Source organism: Chlorocebus sabaeus, chromosome 17 (genome assembly GCF_047675955.1).
Source record: "Chlorocebus sabaeus isolate Y175 chromosome 17, mChlSab1.0.hap1, whole genome shotgun sequence".
Lineage (NCBI taxonomy): Eukaryota > Metazoa > Chordata > Mammalia > Primates > Cercopithecidae > Chlorocebus > Chlorocebus sabaeus.
Genome location: NC_132920.1, coordinates 42455076 through 42477844, shown reverse-complemented (window position 1 = coordinate 42477844; position 22769 = coordinate 42455076). Strand labels below are relative to the sequence as shown.

Below are 22769 nucleotides of genomic sequence, written 5' to 3'. Positions count from 1 at the left end.
GTCAGGAGATCGAGACCATCCTGGCCAACATGGTGAAACCCCGTCTTTACTGAAAATACAAAAATTAGTTGGGTGTGGTGGCAGGCACCTGTAGTCCCAGCAACTCGGGAGGCTGAGGCAGGAGAATCGCTTGAACTCAGGAGGCGGAGGTTGCAGTGAGCCAAGATCGCACCATTGCCCTCCAGCCTGGGCAACAGAGCGAGACTCCATCTCAAAAAAAAAAAAAAGAGATGAGGTCTTGCTTACTATGTTGTCCAGGCTAGTCTTGAACTCCTTAGCTCAAGCAATCCTCACCTCAGTCTCCTGATAGGTGGGGGTAGAGGTGCATGCCATCATGCCCTGCTTCTCTTATTTTTACCTTTTGATTACATGTATCTTTTTCCCCTTTGTAATTATTCATGCAGCTCATCACCTTTTCTAACTACATGCTTGAGAGCAGGCCCATGTCTTAGTCATTTCTCAGCATTGTGCCTTAGCAGTTAATAGGTGTCTAATAAATATATGTTGAACAGATAACTTGATTAATGCATATCTTAAACCTCTTTATATTTCCCACAGGTCCTAGAATAGTGTTGGGCTTTCAATAGCAGGGTCTCAGAAGAATGGATGAATTAATCAATGAACAAAACAATGAATTAACAAATCAATGAACTACTGAGCCATTGAACAATGGCTCGAAAGTAAGAGTTTGCATCTCATGTGAGAATTAAGATCTGCGGACTCAGTGGAAAGGGTGTAGAGTGCAGTGCATGACACTGGCTATTTCTAATTGAGTCTCCTATTTCATATATATATATATGTATGTATATATTTTAGAGATAGGGTTTCACTCTGTCATCTAAGCTACAGTGCAGTGGTGCAGTCGTAACTCAGTGCAGCCTTAAACTTCTGGTCCCAAGTGATCCTCCTTCCTCAGCCTCCTGAGCAGCTGGGACTACAGGCGCATGCCACCACGCCCAGCTAATTTAAAAACACTTTTGAGACGGGATCTCCCTATGTTGCCCAGGCTGGTCTCAAACGAACCTCATGTCTCAGCCTCCCAGGTAGCTGGGATTATATATTTATTTTTATCACTGGTCATGGTAGATATCAGTTGCTCATCACAAAACATCCAAATAAATCCTTTCCTGTGTTTTGCCTCTTGCCTTGCAGGTGTGAGCACGGTCTCCTCACCGCAGTGCTGTGTGGTCCGTACCTCAGCCAGGGAGAGGATGTGAAACCCCCCGCCCTGCACATGAGTGGTACAGGCCAACAGGAACACCTGGCTCCAGCCACGTTCACAGACATGTCAGCCGTGGAGTAGTGCCGACACTTTCTCTCAGCGTCTCAGGGTTTCAGTCCTTTTGGGTTTGTTTTATTTACCTTTTTTATGGTTTTGTGGCTGGACTTTCACAACCAAGGCAGACAGCATGGGTGACCAGCAACTGTACAAGACCAACCATGTGGCCCACGGTAGTGAGAACCTTTTCTACCAACAGCCACCACTTGGCGTCCACAGCGGGCTGAACCACAACTATGGGAATGCAGTAACAGGGGGCGGAATGGATGCCCCTCAGGCCTCGCCCATCTCCCCCCACTTCCCTCAAGAAACGCGGGATGGTCTGGGCTTACCTGTTGGCTCCAAAAACCTTGGCCAAATGGATACCTCGAGGCAGGGAGGGTGGGGAAGTCATGCAGGGCCTGGAAACCATGTCCAGCTACGTGGAAACCTGGCCAACTCAAACATGATGTGGGGGGCACCGGCCCAGGCTGAGCCCACTGATGGCTACCAATATACCTACTCCCAGGCCAGCGAGATCCGGACCCAGAAGCTTACCAGCGGTGTCTTACACAAGCTGGACTCTTTCACCCAGGTGTTTGCCAACCAAAACCTGCGAATTCAGGTCAACAATATGGCCCAGGTGCTGCACACTCAGTCAGCAGTGATGGATGGAGCCCCTGACAGTGCCCTCCGCCAGCTGCTATCTCAGAAGCCCATGGAGCCCCCAGCACCGGCTATCCCTTCCCGCTACCAGCAGGTGTCCCAGCAGCCTCACCCTGGTTTCACTGGTGGGCTGTCCAAACCAGCCCTTCAGGTCGGGCAGCACCCTACCCAAGGGCACCTGTATTATGACTACCAGCAGCCACTGGCTCAGGTGCCAGTGCAGGGAGGACAGCCACTGCAGGCCCCACAGATGCTGTCACAGCACATGCAACAGATGCAGCAGCACCAGTATTACCCACCGCAGCAACAGCAGCAAGCCGGGCAACAGCGTATCTCCATGCAAGAAATACAGACGCAGCCGCAACAAATTCGCCCATCACAACCACAGCCGCCGCCACCGCCGCCGCAGCAGCAGCAGCTACAGCTGCAGCAGCGGCAGGGTTCAATGCAGATACCTCAGTATTATCAGCCCCAACCCATGATGCAGCACTTGCAAGAGCAGCAGCAGCAACAGATGCACCTGCAGCCCCCTTCTTATCACAGGGACCCTCACCAGTATACCCCAGAGCAGGCACACACTGTCCAGCTGATTCCCCTGGGCTCCATGTCCCAGTACTACTACCAGGAGCCCCAGCAGCCCTACAGCCACCCCCTCTACCAGCAGAGCCACCTGCCCCAGCACCAGCAGCGTGAGGACAGTCAGCTGAAGACCTACTCTAGCGACAGACAGGCCCAGGCCATGCTGAGCTCCCATGGGGACCTGGGGCCTCCTGACGCAGGAATGGGAGACCCAGCGAGCTCGGATCTGACCCGGGTCAGCAGCGCCCTCCCCCATCGCCCCCTCCTATCCCCCAGTGGGATCCACCTCAACAACATGGGGCCTCAGCATCAGCAGCTGTCTCCTAGTGCCATGTGGCCCCAGGTATTCTCCCACTGGAAGTTTCTCTCTATACCCAGTGTGCTACAGGGTCAGCCAGGGCTGAGTCTGCAGTGCTCAATCCTTTCTCCAAGCCTCCTCAACCCTTTTGTTCTTTATTCATTCCCCAAACATTAACCTACATGTGTCACACACTGTCTGTGCCAAGCACTTGGAATACAAAATCAATCTCTGTTAAGTCCTTTGGCCATGGAGCTTATAATCTACTAAGGAGATGGCCAGAGTACCATATCATGCCCTAAATGATTCATGTAATGGTCAAGACCTTGAGTAGGGTGCCAGGGGACCACACAGTGGTGGTGTCTCAGTTCCCTTGGATCTGTGTGCTCAGGATATGCTCTGTGACATTGGTCCCCCTTTGGAAGGGAGACCACGTTATGACAGCATTTCTCAAAGTATATTGCTCAGAACAGTCGTTCCACAGTGCTTAATGGATATTGCTAGGGAAACAGTGGGTTCTCTGGATAAACTAGGGGTTTTTTTTTTTTTTTTTTTTTTTTGAGACGGAGTCTCGCCCTGTTACCCAGGTTGGAGTGCAATGGCACAATCTTGGCTCACTGCAACCTCCGCCTCCTGGGTTCAAGCAATTCTCCTGCCTCAGCCTCCCAAGTAGCTTGAATTCCAGGTGCGCATCACCACACCTGGTAAGTTTTTATATTTTTAGTAGAGACAGGGTTTCACCATGTTGGTCAGGCTGGTCTCGAACTCCTGACCTCGTGATGCGCCTGCCTCACCCTCTCAAAGTGCTGGAATTACAGGCGTGAGCCACTGTGCCCAGCCTGTTTTTCTTTTTAGAGACAGGGTCTTGCTCTGTCACCCAGGCTGGAGCGCAGTGATGCAATCATAGCTCACTGCAGCCTTGAACTCCTGGGCTCAAATGATCCTCCCACATAGCTAGGACTACAGGTGCATGCCACCATGCCTGGGTACTTTCTTTGGTTTGGTTTTGTTTTGTAGAGACAGGTCTCCCTATGTTGCCCAGGCTGCTCTTGAACTCCTGGCCTCAGACAATCCTCCTGCTATAGCCTCCCAAAGTGAAACAGGTTGCTGTACTGCAGGACTTTTTGTGGTCTTTAATATGGTAATGCATCGTGAGTCTCCCACACACTATGTGTGATTGCGGAGATGAAAACCTTAGCTGCCCACATGATCCAGGCTGGGAAAGTAAATAAGCAAAACTGTCTGGTATGAGACATTAGGGAGTGGTGGTGACTGGGGACTAGAGAGCAGATACCCCATCCCATAGCATTCTCATTAAGGATTTTTAAAAAACAGTCTAGCCAAACAAACATGTCTGCAAGCCGGTTCAGCCTATGCACCATGATTAACCCTTGATTAGTTCCCAAAAGTATTTGACCAGAAAACAGCCTACTATGTGCTGGGCACTTTTCATGCCGTGGCTTATTCCAAGTGCTGCAGTCAGATGACAGCCATGTCTGAGGAGAAGGCGACCCCAAATGGGAACTGGTTGGGTAGAGAGAAGGTTCTGATGGAGGTTGAAGGCCAGAGATGAACTTCCCCTTGAGTTTGCTTTGTCTGGGGCTCAGAAACAGTAGTAACTGAGAGCCTTTGTAAATATAGGAATGAGATGATTTAGATGATTTGGCTAAGGCTTTTTAAGAAGAATTCCAGGGCCGGGTATGGTGGCTCACACCTATAATCCAAGCACTTTGGAAGGCCAATACAGGAGGATCGCTTGAGCCCAGGAGTTCAAAACCAGCCTAAGCAACAGAGCAAGACCTTGCCTCTACAAAAAATCAAAAATTTAGCTGGGTGTTGTGGCGCACACCTGTAGTCCCAGCTACTTGGGAGGCTGAGGCAGGAGGATTGCTTAAGCCCAGGTGGTAGAGGCTGCAGTGAGCCATGATCATGCTACTGCACTACAGCCTGGGTGACAGAGCAAGACCCTGTCTCAAAAAAAAAAAAAGGGGGAGGAATTCCATCAGGAGGTCTCCTGGTATAGTGCTGTGTCTTCCAACTCTCTTCTGTGTCCTTTATGGGAATGGAGCCTATCTGTGCACAGAGTGGGTGCCCTGGGAGAAAAGGAAAGAACACGGTGGGCGGTTGCATCCTGGTGGGCTTGTTGTGGCTGGCAGCAGCTCCAGGAGTGGGGGCGGTGGTCCCAAGTCAAGGAGCAATTCAGGGACAGATGTCAAATGCAGAAGAGCGAGGGCATGAGTGGACATGAATGGGGTCAGCACAAGGCAGATGGCAGAAAGAGTCCTGGAAGAGTACCTGATGTTCCCACTGCTCGAGGACTTCTCCCTTCAGAACACATTTTTTTCTCTTCTTTTTTTCGGTGTCCTGTTTGGCTCAAAATTAGATGCACCTACCTGATGGGAGAGCCCAGCCAGGGTCCCCTGAGTCAAGGTAGGATGAGTGGAGCCTTGTTGGTATTTTGGGAGACTGGGAGGATTTTCTGGGGTGTCTCTCATGATTCATTTCTAAATTCCATGTCATTCCTCAAAGAAGTGTGTAGAAATAATAATAGCAGCTGCTGTGTTTGAGTGCATACTATGTGCTAAGCACTAGGCATTGTGTGTAGTAAAGTAACCCGTGAGAGTGGGTATGATGATGATGTGCCTATACTCAGTAAGCACTCAATAATTGTTAGCTAGTATGATTGTTACTTTACAAATGAGAAAACTGAGGCTCAAAGAGCTTGAGGTTACACATCAAGTAACAGTGCTGGGATTGACTGCAAAGCCCATGTTCTGTCCACTGTGCATTCATTCAGTATTTATTGAGTATCTACTGTGTGCCAAGCACAGAGCTAGGCTTTGAGAATGCAGCAGTGAACAGTACAGGCTGGCTTCCTCATCTCATGGGCATGGTCAATAAAGATTTAGCCAAACCTGATAAACTGCTAAAGTGTGCAATACAGAGGCTGCCCCAGGAACTTGCACAAGTGTCTCTAAGCGGGGAGGCTTTTGGAAGAGCTGGGCTCAGGCCGACCCTTGAAGGGTAATAAGCTATTTTTCCCAAGTCAAGATCCATTGCCAGAAGTCCTGACGTGAAGAAGGACGTTTTGTTCAATTCTTGCATGAGTTTGAGAAGGACTTTTCCCATTCTGAGCCTCAGCTTTTCATCTGTAAATTGGACTTTGTTCTCTAAAGGGCATTGGGCTGATACAAGTGGTGCCATGGACAATGGGATCATTGGATGAATGATATGGGTTTGTGGTGGGTATGAGGTCTTGTAGCAAGTCACTGTTTCCCCTTCCTCAATGTATGTGTCCTCTCCACTTGGCTCTACCCTTGAGCAGTGGCCAACCCAAAGGAGTGTTTGGGGAGCAGTTTGATGCCAAGAACAAGCTGACATGCTCCATCTGCCTGAAGGAGTTCAAGAACCTGCCTGCCCTGAACGGCCACATGCGGTCCCATGGGGGAATGAGGGCCTCCCCCAACCTCAAACAGGTTAGCAGGAGCCAGTTCCCGGTCCTTTCTAGGCCGTGTGCTGCTTGCTTTGCTTTGCTGCCATCAGACAGAGAGTGATGTGAGCCCCATGCGGGACCTGGCGAGGCACAGCCCTCCCTTGACAGGAATGCTTAGGCTTTGACGCTGGGAGCCAGCCAGGTCAAGCAGCCCCACTTCCCCAGCTTTATGATGAGTAAGGGTCAAAAACAGAGGCTCTAGAAAGCCTTTTAGGCCATCCCAGCCTCTCTCTGCCTCCTAGAGAAGACAGCAAAGGAAAATATGTAAATGCAATATTATTTTTAAACTTCTGCTGCTTGACACACCCAAGACCAGGCCCACTGTGGCCTTCCAGATTAGTGGTCAATGGCGAGAGAAAGCTAATATAATCATCAGGTTCTCAGCCAGAATTTTCTGTTTACTGATGCAGTGGTGTTTGGCTCAACATCCAAAGATCCTTAAATACCCTCTGGATTATCCGGGTAGGATATCCAGATAGTAAACTATCCACAAATTTTAGAGTTAGATTAAAATCAAAAAGTTTTCTCAGAATTCTTTTAATATTGTTACTCTGAATTTAAATCTATGGGATTAAATCTCTGTTGATCAGAATTTTTGATTACCCAGATCACTCCATCTCCTGGCCATGCCAGATTATGTTTTTTAAAAAAGCTTTTGTCTTTACTTGTTAAAAGTACATGTTTTGTATCTCCAGTGTGGTTTCCTGACCTGAATAAAATATAGGATGGAATGCCTATTTCCATTTTGACAAATGAGTAAACTAAGGCCCATAGAATTAGAAACTCCTACACAAGATCATACCTTTTTTTGGACTGATTACAAGTCCATGTCCTTTTCTTTAAAAGCTGACACAATTTTTAAAAAATAGTTTAATATACAAGTAATGCATGGTCAAGATTTTTTAACTGTAGAAAATGGAGTCCATGGCCGCCTCTACCATCAGCTGGCATCACTCCAGCCAAGGGACTCAGGATTGCAGGAAGGAAATCACCCTGCAGTGGTTCTCTATCACCCATACCTGATGTCCTGGAGCCTTTCAGGAAAAGCAAAGTGCATCCCCCTTGTGAGAGCTGCTCTCAGCCCAGGATCAAAGCCTTTATTGTCTGTGTAGGAGGAAGGAGAGAAGGTCCTGCCGCCTCAGCCCCAGCCGCCACTGCCGCCTCCGCCTCCGCCTCCGCCGCCGCCACAGCTCCCTCCCGAGGCAGAAAGCCTCACGCCTATGGTCATGCCCGTGTCTGTCCCTGTCAAGCTTCTCCCGCCCAAGCCCAGCTCTCAGGGGTTCACCAACAGCACCGTTGCCGCCCCCTCCGCCAGAGACAAGCCAGCCAGCTCGATGTCGGACGACGAGATGCCTGTGCTCGTGAGGATGACCCTCTCCCCCCCACACTCACCCCAAGGGGCTGCCCCCCGCACGCCTGCTGTGAGTTGCTGCTCTGCCCCACCTGCCTGGGTGGGGACTTCCCTTTGCTTTCTTGGAGATGGGGCAGCCCTTCCAGAGTCAATGACCTGAGCTCAGACATGGCTTGGTCTCTCGGGGCTGAACCCCCATGGCCACATTGGGAACCCCATCCTTGTTCACACTGCCTGCTGCCCATTAAATGCCAGACTAATGGCCTGGGTTAGATTCTGAGAGACCCAAAAGTGTTCCCAGGTTTAAACAGAGATGATCATTCAGCTGGGAATCACTGGGACAATCATAGCCATTATTGAAATATGAAAGTACTCTATCCCAGAAAGTAAGCAGCTGTTGCCCCAGGCCCTGGCCCCTTCCCCAGGATCTCCAGATCTCCCAAATCCACAACCAAAGAGGTAAACACTGTCGCAGCAGGCTTCCAGGCAATAGCCCTGGCATCCATTCTGACAATCAGCCTTACCAGATGCTTAATATTTTGTCTGCTTAAATACCCTGGAAAACCTAATTCGTTAAAGTTCCCAAAGTAGTTCCACTGAGAGCCTAATCTCAGGAAAGCAAAGAGATTTGTTTTTCTCACTCACTGTTCTCCTTTCTCTAATTCTAAGTGCTTCACTCAAACAGCTTAACTTGGCTCTGGGAAGGGTTTGTCTCTCTGTCTGTCTCTCTCTCTGTCTCTCTCTCGGCCCCTAGGGAATTTGTGACCTGTGTGGTTGGGAATATCAAACCTACCCCCTCCCCACAAAGTGGCGTGTTGGGTCATATTTGTCCTTAGGAATAGGCAGCTGCTGAGAATCCAGGAGGCATAAGGGTAGGCTGGGCCAGGATAGAGGGAGAGAGGATAATGAAAAGAACTAGAAAAGTCCAGAAAAAAAGCCTTTATGGTTATCTATGTAACATCAAGTCCTCAAAAGAAAAGAAACTGATGGAGAACTGAGGGGAAGATTCTCATAAGCTGTCAGGGCTTAGGGGTCAGCAACAGGCAGAGATGAAATGACACATCCAAGCTCCCTCTTTGCCCAGGGAAGTTCCTGATTTGGTGGGAGAAACAGTGTCTCCTTGGGGAAACAGTTCCCTTGGGGAACTCTGAATTAAGGGTTCATAGTCACATGGGGGTCAGAGTCCCAGGCACACACCCCACCCACCTACCCATTCAAGATGGTAAGAGAAAGACAGGGGCAGACAAGAAATGGATGCCTCAGGTGTGACTGGATGAGAACACACCAGGGTAGCCAAAGTCATTAGGGACTGGGGAGGGGCAAGGGAGTTTGCTCAGGAGATCATCATTAGAGTTCTGAGCAGGGTTTTGAAGGAAGGGATGACCTTGGCTTAATGGAAGGGTGAGAGAGACCTCGTTGGTGGGGGCGATAGGCTGAAGTGGAAGCGTGTAGGTGAGACTGAATACATGTGAACAAGGCCCTGGCACTTGATGTAAAGCAATTAAAACAGCCAGGAAGGAGCCCTCTCCCCTGACCTTGGTGGGGTTGGACTCATCAGTGGTTCTCAGCCTTCTCTGTGGGCAGCTTTTTAAAGTTTTCAGTTGTTGGCCTCACCCCCAAAGTGTCCAAATAGCCTGGTGAGATGGAACACTGTAAGTGCTTCCTCTCAATTGACAACCAGACTTGACATCCTGGGTGGCTTCTCTGGCCCAGTGGCTCAGAGCCTTGCCTGGAGGATTGGAAAATCCAGGTTTAGAGCTGGAGTAACAGGACAAGAAGCTGAAGGAGAAGGAGCCCAAAAGGGACCCCTGGCCCTGTGATCAGAGGTCTGGATTGCAGTGCCGTGTTGAGATCCTATGAGGTCTGCATGTTCTTGGATGACTTTATCTGTTACCCGGGAACAGGCTGTATCTTCGGGCTGCTCCCCTTGTGAGGGGCACAAGTCTCCTTCCCCCATTCTCCCCAGCCCCTCTCTCGCCTCAGCCTCAGGCGCTGAGGAGCCCTCTGGTGGAGAGAGGAGGCAGTTGAGCGCGCTGGCCTAAGGAGGGCCCCCTGGGGGTGAGCCGGGGTGGGGACGGGGGTTAGGAACCTCACTCTGGAGCCGGGAGCCTGGGACCCTCTGCCCGCTCCTCCTTTCCCCACTCTCTGCCTCCCTAGACTCCCCTCCTAGAGGCCAGGATGGCACCATGGAAGGCAGAGAAGCTGAGGGAGAAACGTAAGGGGGCAGAGCCTGAAGCTCTGGAGAGAGAGGAGTCCAGAGCAGAGGAGCCCATGGAGCAGGTCACATGACCGTGGTCAGCCCTTCCCATCACCCCCTGCTGCTTCCTACCCAGGCGCCACCCTGGGCTCAGGAGTCTCCAGGACCTGCAGCTGTGACTGGCCCCTGGCCTGCAGGGCCTGAGAGGGCACCCCAGACTGCCCAGAACCTTCCCTCAGGTATCCCCGTGGCCCCTCCCAACCACACCGCCTCTGCAGCCACACCCAGCTCTCGACTTTTCTGGGCTGATGCTACCACCCAACCCGAGTCTGTTTCTGTTTGGCTTTGGCATGCCCTGCTCATCTGTTTACGTGCCTATGTTTACTTATTAGTATATATGTATCCATGTGGCAGATCCTCCTTCCAGACTATGCTTGGTTCCGCTGCCATTAAAATAAACTAACTCTCCTGACAGGAAGCCAACCTCAGAGAAGAGTTTGCTACAAATAAGCTACGAGTTCTGGGAGCAATAGTGAGGGTGGTGACGGGGGAGGTTAACCAGAGCCGTTTTTAGGTGAGCACATAGAAGGGCCCTTAGAGGTCATCGAGGGTGCTCCCCCATGCTGAAAGTGACCCAGGAGAGCCTGGTGTGGGTCGCTGGCCTTGGGAACCTTGGCTAGGCTTGAACCCCCACTTCCTGCCTCACAGGTCTCGGTCCCAGCTTCCCTGAAGAGATTATTCAGTCCCCTTCTCGGAACATGTGGTATCTGTTCCTGATGTCCGTCCCTGGGGAGCAGTGGGGGAATTAAAGAGCCCACTCAGCTGGATTCTACTCAAACAGATGGGAATGTAGTGATAAGCAATAAAGAATTTGAATTTATTATTTCTTGCCCACCCACTATTCCTACCACCCCCAGCTCTTTCAGAAATTGGGGATTTCTTCCAAAACCTTAGTTTTCTCCTGAGTCTAGCAACCAGAACTCGCTTTCCCTGAAATGGATGTAGTCAGTGTGGGGGCGTGGGGGTGGGGTGGTCAAGCAGAAGGGCTCTCTGCTTAGACGGTAGAAGGCCCTCTTCCCCGAACCTGGGGAAATGGCCTGCGGGGGAAGCTGAAGTATTCGAATCAGATCGTTGTTCCCGTTTTAGGAAATCCCCAGGAAGCATCAGCCCAGCGTGCCCAAAGCCGAGGAGCCCCTCAAGACCGTGCAGGAGAAGAAAAAGTTCCGGCACCGGCCGGAACCACTCTTCATCCCGCCGCCGCCCTCCTACAACCCGAACCCCGCCGCCTCCTACTCTGGCGCCACCCTGTACCAGAGCCAGCTGCGCTCCCCGCGCGTCCTCGGGGATCACCTGCTCCTGGACCCCACCCACGAGCTGCCCCCTTACACGCCCCCACCCATGCTGAGCCCGGTGCGCCAGGGCTCGGGGCTCTTCAGCAATGTCATCTCCGGCCACGGCCCTGGCGCCCACCCGCAGCTGCCCCTGACGCCCCTGACGCCCACGCCACGGGTGCTGCTGTGTCGCTCCAGTGAGTCACCCCTTTAGCGTCCTCCTGGGCTCTGGGTGCTGGGTAGAGTCCTGGGAGACCTCGTTTTCTTTAGCTTTACCATTTATCCCACAGACTTTTGCGGAGTATTGACTATATGTAGCACACACTGCTGGGTGTTAAGAAAGACTTGGAATACATAGCCCTTATCCTCAAGGGAATCGCAGTCTAATTGGGAGACAGATGCATAAACTGATCACTACAGTCTCTGGGATAAGGAAACAGTTGAAATGTTCACCTACTTTCTAAGACTGCCAGCAATGATCATGCAAGAGAGAAAAAAATGAGGCCGGGCGCGGTGATTCACGCCTGTGATCCCAATGCTTTTGGAGGCCAAAGTGGGTGGATCACTTGAGGCCGGGAGTTGGACACCAGCCTAGCCAACATGGTGAAACCCCGTCTCTACTAAAAATACAAAAATTAGCCAGGAATGGTGGCGCGCGCCTGTAATCCTAGCTACTTGGGAAGCTGAGGCAGGAGAATCGCTTAAATCTGGGAGGCAGAGGTTGCAGTGAGCGGAGATCAAGCTACTGCGCTTTAGCCTGGGGGACGAGAGCAAAACTCCGTCTCAAAAAAAAAAAAAAACGGGATGTGGTGGCAGGCACCTGTAGTTCCAGCTACTCAGGAGGCTAAGGCAGGAGAATCTCTTGAACCTGAGAAGCGGAGGCTGCAGTGAGCCAATATCGCACCAGGGTACTCCCGCCTGGACAAAGAAGCCAGACATCTCAAAAAAAAAAAAAAAAGAAAGAAAGAAAGAAAATGTACTCAGTAGATGTACAAATAAGATTAGGTATTACATGCAAGATCAAGCCTTGACATTTTAGCATGCTTTATGAAAATCAAGCATAGAGAGGATAGACTCTCTTTCTGAAGAAAGAATAATTGCATAGAAATCGTACCGCTTAGCAGACCATTGTGGGACAGCTGGCTTCTCCTCACCCTGTGTGAGCAATGGGTAACCCTAAGTTATTTAGCACCATACTCCACCCAGCTCCCTGGAAACTGTCAGGGGTAACTCTGGCAGGAGTTGGGTAGGAGAGGAGCTCTGTTATGGCTGGTTAGGTAACTGCTCATTTGCTTTAGTCTTTTTCAACATTCCTTCCCTGTTGACCTCTGATTTTTGTGTTTTAGACAGCATCGATGGCAGCAACGTGACGGTCACCCCAGGGCCTGGAGAGCAGACTGTAGATGTTGAACCGTAAGGAAAAGTCAATTACTCTTTCGAACAGAAGCTTCAGCTTCTTGAGAAGTGTAGTTAATACTTGTGTAGTCAGAGGATTACACTGAGAGAGCAGTTGTAGAAATTGTAGGATTGTGGTTATTTCTTGAGTACTGTTGTTTCCCTACACAATGGTTGCCAGTATTTTAAGGCCTTTGCCAAAGACTAGATACATGATCAAAGCATGAAGCCCTGTATTCAGAGAGCCTAGCGTCCCTGTGTCTGGCTCCACAGGCAGTGCTTTCTCATCCCGTGATACAGGCATCTCCCTCATTCTTTAAGAGGCACCTTCTGAATGTCCTCACTTCCCCCTCCCTGATTCTTGGCCCGTCCTCCAAATGGGCTTGTTAAGTACTTTAATTTTGCATAGGCAGTGGGTGGTATTAGGAGAGGCAAAGGTGGTTATCTTCATGGATAGGCACAGAAAAGAGGCCAGGTGGTAGAGTGATGAGTAGATTGAGTCAGGAATCAGAACACCTGAGTTCCAACACCATTTTGTAATTTGATCTTGATCCAGTTAACCTTTCTAGGCTTTAGTGGACTCGTCAAATGAGAGTAATTATTGCAGCTTGCTTACGTTGCAGATCTCTGTGAGGTTCGGATGGGATAATGTCTGTGAAAGTGATCTGAAAGAGACAAAAAAATGAAATGAATGCTTTGTATTTGTCCCCTTTTTTGTGTGGTTAAATGGCACCATTGGCCATGCTCTGGGAAACTGTTCTCTTGGAATTAATCACCCTCCCTCTCCCAATTACGGGGAGCCATAAAAGCCCCAGGCCAACTGCCCCCTTGCTCCTAAAATATTTCTCCCTAATCTTAAAGCTGTTCCTTATCCCAGCAAAAAAGCCATGTGTGGAATCTTAGGGTCACACTCTAAGGAAATGCCCCTGCATTCTTGTAGAAAGAACTAGTTTCCTTCTTTTTCAAGTTCCTGACAGTTGCCCTTGGCCTGAGCCATCAACTTGAAGACCACATTGTTGTTTTTCTTCTTGTCATTTAAAGACGCATCAACATTGGCTTGAGATTCCAAGCAGAAATCCCTGAACTCCAAGATATCTCTGCCCTGGCCCAGGACACACACAAGGCCACACTGGTATGGAAGCCCTGGCCAGAACTAGAAAACCATGACCTCCAGCAAAGAGGTATTGGCCTATGGGAAGAGCTGGGTGGGAGAGGTTTGATTCTCTCACTGGGATCACTGGCTCTGGGATTGGTGTGTTTTCCATTACACTTAGCTCTCTCTGATGCACTGGCTTCTCCTTATTCCCAACAGTGGAGAATCTTCTGCATTTGTGCTGTTCCAGTGCATTGCCAGGTGGAGGGACCAATTCTGAATTTGCTTTGCACTCTCTGTTTGAGGCCAAAGGTGATGTAATGGTAAGGAACCATGAAAAAGAGGCTTTACAAATTCCTGAAGAATATTTTCTCAAGTTTCAATATTGTCTTATGTACCATACAACCAATTTGTAATGGCCAATCAGCGTGTGATGACCAATCAGCATGCCTCCCTATTCCTTCCCTCAGTGAGTAAGTCAGGATGTTAAAGCCTATAGAAAAAAATCTCCAACTGGACTTCTGTTTCCACATCTGTTCCTAAAGTTAGAACTGTGGGTATATCTGTCCTAGGACATTAGAATTTCTTTTCCTCGTCTTGTATTTCACTTCAGAAAACTGAGTCTCTCCAGTGATGGAGGTAGAAGGCTTTACTGAAGCAGAAGTTGGTCTAAAATAGCCTGTCGTACTCTGCTGATTCTTCTTCCCTGCTATGGAAATCAGCCAAAGTTTGATGTTTATAGAACTCTTTTCTCATCTAACCAAAATGAAGTGTTTACTGTTCACCAACTGGTTCCATTCTTCCACTTTTAACACAGTTCTGCAGATGTTCCCAAACCCAGGCCTTAGTGCTGTCTTCCCAAAATCAGAGCTAACGGTTGACCTGCTCAACCTGGACTCCTTTTTTTTTTTTTTTTTTGAGACAGAGTTTCACTCTTGTTGCCCAGGCTGGAGTGCAATGGCACGATCTCGGCTCACCACAACCTCCACCTCCCAGGTTCAAGCAATTCTCCTGCCTCAGCCTCCCGAGTAGCTGGGATTACAGGCATGCACCACCACGCCCGGCTAATTTTGTATTTTTAGTAGAGACGGGGGTTTCTCCATGTTGAGTCTGGTCTCGAACTCCTGACCTCAGGTGATCCACCCACCTCGGCCTCCCAGAGTGCTGGGATTACAGGTGTGAGCCACTGCGCCCGGCCTTTTTTTAAAGGTGGAGTCTCGCTCTAACACCCAGGCTGGAGTGCAGTGGCACGATCTCAGCTCACCACAACCTCTGCCTCCCGGCTTCAAACGATTCTTTCTCAGCCTTGCTAGTAGCTGGGATTACTGGTGCATGCCACCATGCCTGGTTAGTTTTTGTATTTTTAGTAGAGATGGGGTTTCATCATGTTGACCAGGCTGGTCTCGAACTCCTGACCTCGGGTGATCCTCCCACCTTGGTCTCCCAAAGTGCTGGGATTACAGGCGTGGGCCACCGCACCCAGCCTCAACCTGGACTTCTGACCAGATCACTCAATCACTAACCTCTGTTTCCCCTTTATATAAATACATGGTAGTAGATCTAGCTTCCTGCATTTTGATTTTATGAAAATGTGAAAGTAAATGTCCCAATACTATGATACCCTTCAAGTATTTCCTAGAATGCTGGAGAACTGTCCTTAAGACTTTCAGATCAGTGTGGCAGAGCAGCACTTCTCAAACTTTTAATGTGCGTATACATCACCTGGGGAATCTAGTTAAAAATACAGATTGTGATTCAGAGGCTTGGGAGTAGGGCCCAGCTCTGCCTTTCTGACTAGCTCCCAGGTGAGGGAGGTACTCCTGTTCTATGGACCACACTTGGAGTAGCAAGATTCTAGGCCCTGCTCTGCCCGGAACCTATCTGCTGTTCAACTCTGCCTGTGGCATCTTTTAAAAAGCTACTGAGGCTGAAGAAGGCTGATTTGAAACAGTTTATTTAGCTAGGCTCTCTGGACGGATGGTGTGTACATAGTACAGTTGTTACTGATGCAGCTGTTTATGTTCAGCTGTAATGAAACATGATTTTTCTGTAAAACAGTTACAGATCACCCACTCATTTCCTCGGAACCCTTGCCCAAAGACTCAGCCTCCAGTCAGAGGAGGCCCCACTCATCTCTGGGGCTGGTGGGATTTTACCAAGGAAGAGTCAGGTCTTTCTGTTTTCCTGTGACATGAACAACTGGCTTCAGGCATGGATGGGGAGGGTGTTAGAATGAGAGTCTTACTGGCTGCTGAACAGACATGAAACCCTAGTTAGGGTAGTCTCCCTCTGGGTTTCCTTCCAGTGCCCCCACCCCTGGCCTCCACAGTGCTAACTCCATTTCCCCTTTGAGTGGCTGGTCTCCGTAAGACACACAGACCTATTACTGACTCTTGACTTTTCTCTCCCCCGGGTCTGCAGGTTGCTCTGGAAATGCTGCTGCTGCGGAAGCCAGTCAGGTTAAAATGTCATCCTTTAGCAAATTACCACTATGCCGGTAGGTTGCCAGGAGCCCTGTGCCCTGTTGCCTCCTGACAGTGGGTTGCTTGCATGTTTGGTTGTGTCACTTTCTGGTAATAGATAACACTGGCCGGGCGCAGTGGCTCAAGCCTGTAATCCCAGCACTTTGGGAGGCCGAGACGGGTGGATCACGAGGTCAGGAGATCGCGACCATCCTGGCTAACACAGTGAAACCCCGTCTCTACTAAAAAATACAAAAAACTAGCCGGGCGAGGTGGCGGGCGCCTGTAGTCCCGGCTATCGGGAGGCTGAGGCAGGAGAATGGCGTGAACCCGGGAGGCGGAGCTTGCAGTGAGCTGAGATCCGGCCACTGCACTCCAGCCTGGGCGACAGAGCGAGACTCCGTCTCAAAAAAAAAAAAAAAAAAAAAGATAACACTGGTTCTGTCCTAATCACCACTTGTGATCTCAAGGTCTCCTAAGGCAGAGCTATGTCTGTTGCTTTGGCACTGTTGGCATTTTGTCTGTTGGCGTAAGCTCCTGCCCCTTGTGGGTGTGCCAAGACCTGGGTGATAGTGGCCAGTGCCTGCACATGTGGCAAGGAGACTAGTGCATGAGACCAGAGAGAGCCACAGAAGGTACAATCAGCAGCCCCCTGGTTTTGGAAATCAGTAGCCATGGGTTCAGATTCTACTGTACCCCTTGGCCAAGTACCATGGTCTTCTGCAGCCTTGGTTTTCTCACCTGTAAAATGAGACTTGTATTCCATCCCTTATAGTGTTTTTGTGAGATTAGAGATGGTATATGTAGCCCAATGCCTGGCACATCCTAATAGCATTTATTACTCATTTATCCAACAATTATTTTTTGAACACTTACTGTGTACAAGGGACTTGCTAAACACTGACATGCATCAGTGACTATGACAGACATGGACAGAGTCCCATGTTGTACAGCTCAGAAGCTCTGAGGAGGAGGCAGTTATTAAATAATAGATCACACTGACAGGAAAGACTTCATACACGCAGGGTTTTGTATGTGAATTAATGACAATACCACAAAAAGAGGGAAGTAGAAGACACCTTCAAGACTGAAATGGACTGAGAATTGTGAAGAGTGAAGGAAATAGGTTGGAGAGCCTAAGAAGTGACCAGTGACACTGAGGTCAACATTTTCATTTCCATGTACTAACTGTTCCTTCTGGGGGTCTCCGCGAAGCTACACTGGTTCTTTATTTTGGAGGGGGCTGAATTTTCAGTGCCTCTTGATTTTTAATCACTTGAGGGTTTTTTTGGTGCTCTGGGCAGACCCTGCCTAGGCAGGTGCCAAATATGTGGGCTTGGGGACCTAGCTATACCTTTTCCAGTCTTTGGTCCGGGCAGCCCAGTGAGGGCTTCTGTACAAATACTAGCTTGCTTTCTCCACCAATATTTGCCTCACCTACTGTGCTCCTCCTCTTTCATGAACGAGCCTTCCTACCTGTCATCACAAGGTAGACCTCAAAGCCCTTCTTCTGAGGACAGTAAGCCCAAGATGTCTGCGTGTAGGTCACTCCTGGAACTAGGCCAGTACAGAGTAGATATATGGAATAAGAAATTCATCGCTTCTCCGGTGGCCTAAAGGAGCCAGCTTCTTAATGTTGTCTCCATCATTTCCTGCTTGGTGTCTGTCCCAAGTGTGGGTAGAAAGATTTAGGAGTTCCCCCTAATCTGCCATGGAAACAGTTCAGTCCTCTCTCTTAATTTCCAGCATCATCTGCTGCCCATTGAACCCTGAGAGGCTGTCCAGCCTCCTGGAGCCTGTCTCAAGCTTCTTTGCATGATGGTGGGCCAGTGGATTGGCTAAAAGGAGTTTCCCAACCATGTGCTGTGAGGTGCTGCTGCCCTCAGCCCTCAGAGTGGCTGGGGTCACCGGAGCCTCTGGGCTGGTTAGCGCCAGCTGTGAGCAGCTTCATCTGGGATACAGTTCTCCTCTGGTTTTTCCAAGTGTACCAAACAAGTATTTTATGTGTATCATGACATTAAAAAGGTCAGAAAGCTGTGTACTAGGAACACCACACACCCCAGTCAAAACAAAATAAAAACACTAAAATGTTACCAAAAACTTTGAAACAAAAAGGCCCTAAACTCTGCAACAATTAATTGATCTCTTGAGGTTAGGGGATTCTAGCTAATTCCTTGCCTGTCCCTTGCCCCCTTCCCCAGCTGGCAGACCAGGAAGGACTCTGCTGTTTTCTGCAATCATTTCAATCCTTGGAGGCAAAAGAGGTAGAGCTAAGCTGTGAAGGGTTGACGTCTCCAAGAGAAGTGTACTCGTCTATGTTTGCCAGTCACTTGCCTTCTCTGGGAAGTGATGATGGACTGGGACCCAGAGAATTTTCTAGAAGTATGAGCAAAAAGGGCAGAGGTCACTGGTCTCTAAAGTCTGACCCAAAACAATCTCCTTAACAGTTTCCTTCTAAGCCACAGGGGAGGCAGCAGAGTCTTCCCCATCACATGCCCCAGCCACCACCTCCTTCCCCCACTGCTGAACCCCCTCATTTGCTTCCTAGGTGTCAGCGAATCCCATCTCTATGGCCACATTCTGCTTTGGCCTTTGTGCTGAGCCCTGTTGGGTTGCTCCCCAGTAGTGACTGCCTGTTGGCTTAATTGCCACCTTGCTGGGACCCTATCTTCTGGATCTCCTTTGGCTCCTGACTCTGTGGCTGTGGCCAGTGTCACCCATCCTGAGTCCCAGCCCCAAATTTTCTCTCCAGGCTCCTAGTTATCTGGAGAGGGAGTTCAGGTTTCCCAAGCCTGCCTGAGCCTGTCCATGTCAGGGAGGGAGGCTGTAAGTTTGGGGAGAAAGACAAAGACACAGGCCTATGAAAATCACTTCTTTACTTTACTCATTATCTTCCCTTTCCCACCCATTCCAAGTCATTCATTAAGAAAAGGAAGAAGTGACTAGTGCTGGGACCCAGGAGAGATGTGCTATAGGGGAAGGACTGATGTGGTGGGCAACTCGCCCAAAGCTGCTTGCCAAGGCCACATGAACCCTGTACAGGATCCTCAGAGGAAGGTTCTGTTGCGGTGGCTCCTGGCGCTCAACCCACACCACGATGCACAGTCCAGCCCTCTGTTGCTCTCAGCACCCTCCCACCCATGTGTGGTTAGCAGTTGTGTGCAGTGGTTCCCAATTAGCACTTGGGTTGGGAAGGGCCAAGCATGGGGGAGTCAGGGTGGAGAGGAAGCCTGGTTGTGATTCGCTGGATTGCAGCGTGCTTGACTTTTTTCATTGAACTGGTCATTCCTGCAGATGGGTGAAGAGTGGAGGGGTGTTAGAACTGACCCTGGCTTCTTGGCAAGTATTCAACAGAGTCTACTTATTGGCCCTGAGCACAGCCCAAACACCTATTGAGTCCTGAAACCCTAACCTGAGTTGTGGAGATGGAGGAGACCTGGAGGAATTACTCATTCTGTTGGAGAGGACTGGTCTCTTCTGCCTTGGAAGCTGCTCCAGTTAGATGAGGAGACAGAATTACATGCTCAAAAGAGTAATTTGCAAGAAGCACAGCTGTGATTTCATTTCCCAGGCATCCTTAGCCTGTGTCTGTAGGTAGACAGTGGTCCCCTCAAGGGTAGGACTGAGTTAATACTCTTTTACCTTGCCTAACACGGCACTAGTTTAAATTTAAAAAAAAACAAAAAACAAAAAAAAAAAACAAATTGCCTAGTGGACAAGCTCAAATTCTGGATTCAGATTGAGGCTTCCCCCTTTTTACCCACAGAGAAAACTTTGGTAGCAGCCTTCTTCACCTTGCACCCCCCAAAAAATTACTCAACCTTCACCCACTATTGAAAACCCTGTGTGGAAATGAAAATCTGGTGTAAAAACAGTCCTCCTTTTTCTACAATGAACATGTCTGTCTTGTGTAACTACAAAACATTATCAATGGGGCCAGGAATGGTGGCTCATGCCTGTAATCCCAGCACTTTGGGAGGCCAGGGCGGGCAGATCACTTAAGTTCAGGAGTTCGAGACCAGCCTGGCAAACATGGTGAACCCCCATCTCTACTAAAAATACAAAAATTAGCCAGGCATAGTGGTGCATGCCTGTAATCCCAGCTACTTGGGTGGATGAGCAAGAGAGTTACCTGAACCCGAGAGGCATAAGCTATAGTGAACGGAGATCACACCACTGCACTCCAGCCTGGGTGACAGAGTGAGACCCTGTCTCAAAAAAAAAAGAGAAGAAAAAAATTATTAATGGAAGTTTTAAGAAAGAAAGTCCCTCTGAAAGATACTGTGTCCAAACTTTCTCTCACCCCTCCATGTCTCTTTTTAATTGCCCGGGTTCACTGTAGATTGCCCCCAAATTAACCACAGTCCAGAGACTGTTTCCCAGCAACCGAAGGTCAGAACAGTTTTCCTCTGGATACTGTTCCAGCACCGTTTCATCCAGTTAATTAGGTTCTTTGTAATTAGCCTTAATCGTCTTGTTAGGGGCCCCTGCTGGTAATAGCCCAATAGCCAGGAATCCCCAGGTAGAACAAATGAGTGCGGGGGGACTCTCAACCCACGAACCCTGTGTGCATGCTGAGTAGGCAGCAGGGATCCTAGAGAGAAGGGAGGGTGTAGGGGGCTAGTTGAAGGATAGGGGAGGATTTGAGGCAACCCCCTGCCTTAGTTTTGTGTTTTATCCTGGACTTTGTCCAAGATGCAAGATCTAAGAAGGGCCAGCTTAGAACCTTGTCTAAGAATGAGGAACTTGTCCCTGTCAGACTCCAGGAAAGACAGACATCTGAGCCTTTCCTTAACTTCAGATTACAGAGGGATTTTGGAGGCAGGAAGGAGAAGACTATGGATATAATAAGCAGCCAGGAGTGAGACTGTGGATAAGAAATACACAGAACAAGAAACAGGTTGTCTTGGATGCTACTGTCCACGTATCAGCAGGGGCGGCATATGTCTCATAGCCCTGGGCTGATTTGGAATCTGCTCTCCAGGTGCCCAGTGAAGGTTCAAAACATGTATCAGACACTTAGGACCAAACCTGTCAGTCACGGAGTGACTGCCACCCTCCCCATGTCACATGGGGAAACTGAGACTCAGAGAAGTTAAGTAGGCTTGCCTGGGATCACAGAAGGAGTAAGTAGCAGAACCAGGTTCACAACCTAAGGTGACTAAAATCACACTTTTTATCACAGTTCAGTGATATTATTTGGGGAAAACACATTCATATGTTACTTATCTGTCTGAGGCTTTAGCCTGGGAATTCAATCCAAGAGCCCAGGGATGGACTCTTAGCCTCAGTGGGCAATCCTGTGACCAGGAAGCCAGCTCTAGTGTGAGAATGGATTTGTTGCCCGGCCAAGCCTCTGTCCCTCAATTTGTGAACACCCTGTTGAGCAGACATTAACACATGCACACACAGAGTACTGTCATTTGCACCAAAGCACAGACCCTAGGACTATGCAGAAGAACCACCTCTTACTCTCTTAAGAGAGTACTCCCTGACCCAGCCCTGTATCCCTTGGAATGGGAGAGTCGCATAGAGGGGCAGGGAGAACATGCAGCCCACTCCAGCTCAGTACGAGTTGTACAGAATGCCCATTCCAGAATCAGGAAGCCGCCAAATCCAGTGTCAGAGCAGCAGTCTTAAAAACCACCAGGGGTCAACAGGGAGAAGGTCTCCTTCCCCCACGAGGTTTGGGGATCCCTCCTAACAGATGGGCAGGAAGTTACTTCACCTGTGGAGTTGCATCTGGCAAGCAATTTGGAAACATGAAGGGACATGCTGCTCAGAAATCGACAGGCCAGGGAACGGAACACTGCTTTTGGGGCCAGAAATCAGGTAATGAGCCTGGCAGGTAGAAAAAAGTATATCCACTGCAGCGACTGGCAGAGAAGGCTAGATGGCCCTGTTAGTGTCTTGTCATGTCTTAGAGCTACACTCTAACTTAGGAAACTGATGATCTGGCTGAGGTTGGAAAGAATTTCATTGATCTAGTTGAGGGTTTCATCAGCAAAATGTCTCCTGATTCCCCATTGGAGGTGCAACTGAGGGCCACACAGATTCTGGACCTGCAGCAGGGCAGCGGAGCAACCTCTGTGTAAGCTCGCGTGAGTCAGCTGGTATGACAGACTGCCATTGTGGTCTTTCTTCCGTCATTATCTTTCTGACTCTTCTTACCCGTTTGCTCTTTTGGTGGATACCTAAAAGGAACCATGATTGTTGTTTGGTTGTTGAGCTGAATTGTTGGTTATTCTTTTCTGTGTCCCTCTTTCTGCCTCTGTTCCTGGGTAAGGGGACCCCAAGGCTTTGAATGTTGGACAGAATTTGAAGAATGGTGATGGAAGTGCTATAAAGCCTCAAATCCCACCAGCCCCCTGTGCTCACATGCACTCCGGCAAGGATTCTCCAAACCCACAGCCGCCCTGAGGCTCCCTGTTACTGTGGTCTGCACAGCCAGAGCTGTCTAGTCCTCTGGAACCCATGGAAGATGACTCCCTTCTGCTGAGGATTCATGAGAAAGCTGCTTTCCTTCTAGAAGTAAAGAGATAAGTTTGCAGCTGGGCACAGTGGCGCACATCTGTAATCCCAGCACTTTGGGAGGCCAAGGCAGGCGGATCACTTGAGGTCAGGAGCTCAAGACCAGCCTGGCCAA

At 49.4% G+C, this 22769-nt stretch overlaps 1 protein-coding gene across 24 annotated transcripts in view; it reads left to right on the top strand.

Annotated features, from left to right (window-relative positions):
* Positions 1-22769, top strand: part of TRERF1 (transcriptional regulating factor 1) — a 227221-nt gene that overhangs the window by 181781 nt on the left and 22671 nt on the right. For 16 of the 24 annotated variants that reach the window (XM_073005981.1, XM_007972565.3, XM_038006093.2 and 13 more), the window contains 9 exons: positions 1153-2846; positions 5185-5231; positions 6127-6277; positions 7407-7715; positions 10989-11370; positions 12520-12586; positions 13610-13749; positions 13881-13984; positions 16083-16158. In XM_073005981.1, coding sequence (XP_072862082.1) covers positions 1410-2846; positions 5185-5231; positions 6127-6277; positions 7407-7715; positions 10989-11370; positions 12520-12586; positions 13610-13749; positions 13881-13984; positions 16083-16158 — 2713 coding nt within the window. In that variant the 5' untranslated portion in view covers positions 1153-1409. The remainder of the gene's footprint in view (positions 1-1152; positions 2847-5184; positions 5232-6126; positions 6278-7406; positions 7716-10988; positions 11371-12519; positions 12587-13609; positions 13750-13880; positions 13985-16082; positions 16159-22769) is intronic. The other 8 variants (XM_073005985.1, XM_007972567.3, XM_073005986.1 and 5 more) reach the window with 3 other exon arrangements.